At 44.4% G+C, this 6790-nt stretch overlaps 1 protein-coding gene across 5 annotated transcripts; it reads left to right on the top strand.

Annotated features, from left to right (window-relative positions):
• The first annotated feature begins 1533 nt into the window (after positions 1–1533).
• LOC311298711 (uncharacterized protein) lies at positions 1534–4375 on the top strand. 5 transcript variants are annotated; one of them, XM_084421849.1, is made up of 5 exons: positions 1588–1901; positions 2707–2838; positions 2910–3005; positions 3107–3244; positions 3501–4375. In XM_084421849.1, the coding sequence occupies exons 4-5, from the start codon at positions 3148–3150 to the stop codon at positions 4277–4279; spliced, it is 876 nt and encodes a 291-aa protein (XP_084277975.1). In that variant the 5' UTR covers positions 1588–1901; positions 2707–2838; positions 2910–3005; positions 3107–3147; the 3' UTR covers positions 4280–4375. The 5 variants fall into 5 exon arrangements, with proteins under 5 accessions (XP_084277974.1, XP_084277973.1, XP_084277972.1 ...); XM_084421848.1 differs by lacking the exon at positions 2910–3005 and having other exon boundaries at positions 1534–1901; positions 3633–4375; XM_084421847.1 differs by lacking the exon at positions 2910–3005 and having other exon boundaries at positions 1534–1901; positions 3567–4375.
• Positions 4376–6790: the final 2415 nt, after the last annotated feature.

Here is a 6790-nt window from a genome sequence, read left to right as displayed (position 1 = left end):
GAGCGCAAAAATCACTAAGCAACAGTAAAGAGGATGGCGTAGGGGTAATTTAATCATCAGACAAAATACAAAAAAAGGAAGTGATTTTAAAAAGGAAGAGAAGGGTTGCTTTTGGCATTTAATGATATACAGAAACGATTACAATGCCACATAACCTAAAACATAACATTAATATTCTTAATCTGTCACGTGGTAACGACTACGGCAAATCAGCTGTTCTCCCGTAGTAGACGGTTACAGTAGAACGTCGCGAGGTAGCAGTTAATGTCGCGCGTGCGCAATAGAACGACAGAATGCCGTTCCACCAGAGGCTGTTGCTCAAAGACCCTACTGTCTAGGCAAGCGGTGGTGGGGGACTTTGAGAGAACTGAGCTGAAGCTTGCCGTTGACTCTGTATGTGCAGGCCCGGGGCAAGTGGAAAGATTGCTTTCTCGCCATAGCATTTAGTACTCTGCGTTGTGCCCGCAGCATCCCCAGTCCAAATCCGGATCATGGCATCTTTTCGTGTAGGTGAAGACGTTGTTGAACTCCTTTTTGCCAACACAATATTTTCGCCATCCACATTGATAGTTGGCCCCAGGTGTTCTCTGAGCATGTGACTCACTGGCGGGAGTAGTCGTGGCCGAGAGGTTAAGGCGATGGACTTGAAATCCATTGGGGTCTCCCCGCGCAGGTTCGAACCCTGCCGACTACGTGGCTCCCCGTCACTTTGTCTGTTTGCGACAGGAATTGTGACATCCAGGAGCTTTGTACGAGCTGCTTTTTTCTCTAAAACGGAAAATTGGGCAACCCACATCTCTTTTCAAGCCTGAAGTGAGCAGGGTTTTGTGTAGGTGAAGACGTCGTTAGTTTATAAATAAGTGTTTTGGCACACCTGTCCGAGTGACGCTACAAATTCTTCTAAAATCGGATTTTATTTCGGGCATGTTAAATTAGCGTTCGACAAACGCGAACAACCTTTTATTTATATACACTCACAATAACAATTAAATGTTGTGCTTTTGTAAAATAAAGAAAACAAACAGGGTGCGCTTTCTGCCGTCTCGGTCTCCGTCACAGAAATTAACCAAAATTCTATAGGCTACTTGCCTCGGTCACGATAAGAAATATGTCTATAGAAAGCTTGAGTGAACAAATATTATCTGATTATGCAAATATGCAAATCCATATGAAACCATCCAATATTAAATTGGCTATGATATAACCATGGCTGTGTATTCCCCTATATTCACTACAGTGGCTGGAAACATTGTTTTCATTCATAATTACTTGCATGGATTCACATCGCAAATCAATCAGCAATTGAAAAATTCAGATTCAAATTCTAGACATGCCCCTTTGTCTCTTGATGTCAGTCTCCAGTAGAGATCCATTTCCTGGAGAGTTTAGGTGTAGGAGTTTAGTCATAATTACAACTTGTAACTTGTGGTAGAACTCCGACTTGTACCACGTGATCGCTGTACCACCTGACCACTGCAGATTCAATCATCTCGTAATTACGGTAATTATTACGACGTCCAACCCTAATCAAACACACCTGAACAAGCTAATCAAGGTCTTCAAGATTAGGCTATATTAGAAAGCTGCAGGCAAGTGATATTCATTAGGGTTGGAGTTACCCAGACCCCCAATTGGATCTTCAAAAAGTGTTTTAAACTCTTCTGATAGCGTTTGTTGTGGGACTCAGCTGATATTTTGATGCAGCAACAGGGGTCTTTCTTTGTAGTTTTGTGGTCCTTGCTGTCCGCCCCCCTCCTGACTCACTAATTCAGTGCATCTTCCAGCAGAGTTGCTTTTGAGATTGCAGGTCGAGAGGATGACAGCTCAAGTGTATTGCTCATTTAGTGCTGTTTTATTGTGTCTGTCTGCTTGTTTAAGCACAACAGACGCTGGAGTCCTAGGTGAGAAGTTGTTTTAGCTTCATTACGCAGCCTGCAGAAGTGCATAAATAAAGTGCCTTACAAAATTTGATTTCAGACACATCTGCTTACAAAAATACAGTACAGACGTCCAGTGGAAGTTCATCTTTGTGTGTTGGTTTAGTTTTAATAATAAGCAACGTATAAATATGCAAACTGTCGTAACTTTATGCATTTTTCATTGTACAAGTAAAACCCATATAATCACTAATAGGCATTTTTGTTTACTGTTAAACACGAACATTAGTGTTATAATATGGCTGCAAAATTGTTACCGGACTGTATCAATCCTGAGTTTAAACTTTTGCCTAAAGTTTTTTTGTTTGTTTTGTTTTAACAAATGCATAAGCCTACAATATAACGTGGGGAGCTAATTATAACCGATAACTCTGCGTTTTACATATATAGTGGGTTTCTATGTTTGTTTTGTTTTCTGTTGAGTAGCTTATTAAAATGCTAAAAAGGAAATGAGGGTGGTCATGGGGATGGCATCATTTTTGAAGATGTACACCAGTAAATTTGTATACAACATATTAACTGATTTCTATCAGCATTGCACTATTACTCACTCTACTACAGTGGGGTAGGTTGTAACTTCACGCTCAGTCTTTGAAACCGATTGATGCAGTTTAGTGAAAAATGGTAGACTTCTAAGCTACTTGACTTGAAGCAGATAAATGTGTGAATATTATAAAGTTTGAGACTCATTGCAAAACCCCTGACTTGCAAATGCTGAAGCAAACTTTTACAGTACTTCCTGGTCTCCCCTAATGATCCTCTTCTGTAGTGTCTGGTCAGTGTCCGGCGATGCTGACGGTCGTGCCCTCCCGACGAGGATGCACTTCTGATAAAGACTGCTCTGGAGGACACAAATGCTGTCAATTTCCCTGTGGGGCTGCGTGTGTGCCGCCTGTTTTCAGTGAGTTTTAATTATTGATGCATGCTATACGTCTTCCAGAAAAAAACCCCTGAACAAATGTTTTCACTCAGGAATTGCTAGTAAGTTTCACAAATAATTGCAAAGAAACTGCAAGTAACACATTGACCTAAACGTGAAACTATGAAGTAGATGGACTGAATATTCCGGTAAATCCTCCTACGATCATCTCTTCTTTTTTTTTTCATACAGTGTACGAGACATTCAGTATTCAGTGATGTGGTTTCTCTGTCATGTGTCCCTATAACAGCAAAGGCAGGGGAGTGTCCAAGCACAAAGTCTGGAACAGGAATGTGTGCAGAGTTGTGTTACTATGACAGTGACTGTCCGAACAATGAGAAATGCTGCAGCAATGGATGTGGACATCAGTGTATGGATCCATTTGCAGGTATTTGTTATTATATTAGTGTTTGGGTCAGCTTCCTCATTTCAGTTTGTCTTGTTTTATAATTAATCGTTCTCAATGTAAAAAGTATTCAGCCAATAGCACAGGATGGCTTTACAAAATTAATTCATGTGATTAATTAATACGATCATGATTAATAATTAAGAGGTGTAAAACTTGGTATTTGGGTTTTGTGCTGTATCTGAGACTGAATGCCTCTAAACGGACTGACTGAAGTTGACTATCTGTATCCATCCAGTGAAGCCTGCAGCCGAACCGCCGAAGCCTCCAGGAAAGCCTGCAGCTGAACCTCCAAAGCCTCCAGGGAAGCCTGCAGCCGAACCTCCGAAGCCTCCAGTGAAGCCTGCAGCTGAACCTCCGAAGCCTCCAGGGAAGCCTGCAGCCGAACCGCCGAAGCCTCCAGGGAAGCCTGCAGCCGAACCGCCGAAGCCTCCAGGGAAGCCTGCAGCCGAACCGCCGAAGCCTCCAGGGAAGCCTGCAGCCGAACCTCCAAAGCCTCCAGTGAAGCCTGCAGCTGAACCTCCGAAGCCTCCAGTAAAGCTTCCAGTGGAGCCTTCTACCGAAGAGCCGGAGCCTTCTGCCGAACTGCCGGAGCCTTCTACCGAACTGCCGGAGCCTTCTGCCGAACTGCCGGAGCCTTCTGCTGAACTGCCGGAGCCTTCTACCGAACCTCCGGAGCCATCAGACGAACTGCCAGTGATGCCTCCAGTGGAACCCCCGAAGCCTCCAGTGAAGCCTGCAGCCAAGCCTCCAATGAAGCCTGCAGCCGAACCCCCGAAGCCTCCAATGAAGCCTGCGGCCGAACCCCCGAAGCCTCCAATGAAGCCTGCAGCTGAACCCCCGAAGCCTCCTGTGAAGCCTGCAGCCGAACCGCCCAAGCCTCCAATGAAGCCTGCAGCCGAACCCCCGAAGCCTCCTGTGAAGCCTGCAGCCGGACCGCCCAAGCCTCCAATGAAGCCTGCAGCCGAACCTCCAAAGCCAACTGACCCTTATGGCAAATGTCCTGGCCATAAGTAATGTGGCTATGCATGCAGTTAACTGTGCTGATTTAACCATTGGATGTATGGTGTTTTCCCTGTTTATCACCAAATAAATCTCACACTTGTAAGACCAGTTCCTCTCTTTTTTTCTTTTCTTTTTTTAAGTGGGAAAACAAGGAATTAGATTTTTGTGTTCCAGTGTTAGTTTGGCTGTTCTCTCACATAATGGCTCATTGGAATCAATGCGTGAGATCCCACTCTCCAAAGCCGTGCCTCCTTCAAAACGCTTGAAAACACACAGCAGAGTCTGTAAAGTGTCAAAGGTCGAAAGACTGCACTAAATTGCCTCATGTCTAAAATGCATAACATTATAGTGATAATGAACGTAAACAACTTGCAGTGCTCTAGTTGTACCACCTGACTGATGCAGATTCAGTTTGGCGTTGATAGTGTTGACATGGAAACTTCTGAATCCAAATGCAATGTTTGGACGAACAATTCTGTGAAGTTTCAACCAGTATTGTCTATTGACCAATAGTCTTCTGCATTCTGAAGCATTTTAGTGAAATTGTGTCTTCTAGTGGTCGTTTTATTTTAGGAAGTTGCAACTTCAAGCCTATTAACAGATGATCCCTTTAGTTACCTGCGACCAAATGAGTTCTGAATGCCTGTAACGCCGCGTTCACACTGCACAATTTTCAAAGTAGTCGAGTCACTGTTCTTTTCACACTGCACGACTATCTGGGTTAACGTTCAGTTGCTGCTGTGTGCACGATGCACCGATGACAGTTTCACACTGCATGACTATACAAAAGAAAGAATCGCTGACAACTGTCTGGTCTGCAAACTGCGTTTCACAACCAAACCCACGCAAGAAGTGGCAGGAGTAGTCGTGGCCGAGAGGTTAAGGCGATGGACTTGAAATCCATTGGGGTCTCCCCGCGCAGGTTCGAACCCTCTTCGTCTGTTTGCGACAGGAATTGTGACATCCAGGAGCTTTGTACGAGCTGCATTTTTTTTTTTTCTCTAACACAGAAAACTGGGCAACCCACATCTCTTTTCAAGCCTGAAGTGAGCAGGTTTTTGTGTAGGTGAAGACGTCGTTGAACTCCTTTTTGCCAACACAATATGTTAGCTGAGTGCATCCTCTGCTGCTCACATCCACATTGATGGTTGGCCCGGGTGTCCTCTGCTGCTCACTTCCAGAAAGGAAAATAGCATGTGACTCACTACCACTATCACTGACTCACTTTCAAGAGCAGTCGTGACCGAGAGGTTAAGGCGATGGCCTCGAAAACCATTGGGGTCTCCCCACGCAGGTTCGAACCCTGCTGACTATGTGACTCCTTGTCACTTTGTCTGATTGTGACATCCAGGATCTTTGTACGATCTGCTTTTTTTTTCCGAACACGGACATTGGGCTCTTTTCAAGCCTGAAGTGGGCATCGTTTCAAAAGGCCCAGATCATATGTGATTTTGGCCATTCTATTCAGGCTGTCGGAGCAATGGCTTTGGCATCCCCCGACAACTTCACGGCCTTCATGTTGTGCAGCTCAAGAGTCGCCGCATTATATTTTATGGAGAATCTTGGATATTAGTGTTTTGAAATGTTGCATTCGTTCTCTCTTAGAAAAGTCAAACAGAAACCTACTCATTATGTCCCAGTTGCTCTTTTGTCGAAACCACCTTAGAGTTAGCAACATGCCACGAAAAAAAAACTCCACTCTTTCAATGTCAGTGTTCCTAGCTTTGGAAGGAGCAGCCTATCTCTCTCGTCCCTTTATAAATTGTGGTCTTCATCCTTTAATACCACAAACTTTAAGCTGACAAAGCATGAACACTTTAGGGGGAAAGTGCTGTTATATCCCTAGGGTGGCTGTTCCCTGGCGAAAGCCCGGCTAGCTCAAATGGTAGCGCCTTGGACTTTTAATCTGAAGGTCCAGGGTTCAAGTCCCTGTTCGGGCGAAGGTTTGTTGCAGACCTCCCCTAATCTCTTGCTGTGCTCTTCCCAGCCTTTGAGAGAGGTGGTCTTCCTCTTCAAGATTAAGATGTGGCGGGGTTATTTCCCAGCATTTGGTGTTGTTTTGCCTGCTGTAATGCTTGGTTACTAGGGACTTTAAGCAACAGCTGCTGATGGAACGGCAAAGAGCTAAAGAGCGCAAAAATCACTAAGCAACATTAAAGAGGATGGCGTAGGGGTAATTTAATCATCAGACAAAATACAAAAAAAGGAAGTGATTTTAAAAAGGAAGAGAAGGGTTGCTTTTGGCATTTAATGATATACAGAAACGATTACAATGCCACATAACCTAAAACATAACATTAATATTCTTAATCTGTCACGTAGTAACGACTACGGCAAATCAGCTGTTCTCCCGTAGTAGACGGTTACAGTAGAACGTCGCGAGGTAGCAGTTAATGTCGCGCGTGCGCAATAGAACGACAGAATGCCGTTCCACCAGAGGCTGTTGCTCAAAGACCCTACTGTCTAGGCAAGCGGTGGTGGGGGACTTTGAGAGAACTGAGCTGAAGCTTGCCGTTGACTCTG

This window comes from Rutilus rutilus (assembly GCF_951802725.1).
Source record: "Rutilus rutilus genome assembly, chromosome: 10".
Taxonomy (NCBI): Eukaryota; Metazoa; Chordata; class Actinopteri; order Cypriniformes; family Leuciscidae; genus Rutilus; species Rutilus rutilus.
This window is presented reverse-complemented; position numbering and strand designations above follow the sequence as displayed.

Bases quoted from the DNA above. Each gene is read 5' to 3' on its own strand.
- LOC311298711 (XM_084421845.1), top strand. From the start codon at position 1,817: ATGACAGCTCAAGTGTATTGCTCATTTAGTGCTGTTTTATTGTGTCTG. The intron at 1,902-2,706 runs GTGAGAAGTTGT...CCTCTTCTGTAG, and splicing joins AACAGACGCTGGAGTCCTAG to TGTCTGGTCAGTGTCCGGCG. The intron at 2,839-3,106 runs GTGAGTTTTAAT...TCCCTATAACAG, and splicing joins GTGTGTGCCGCCTGTTTTCA to CAAAGGCAGGGGAGTGTCCA.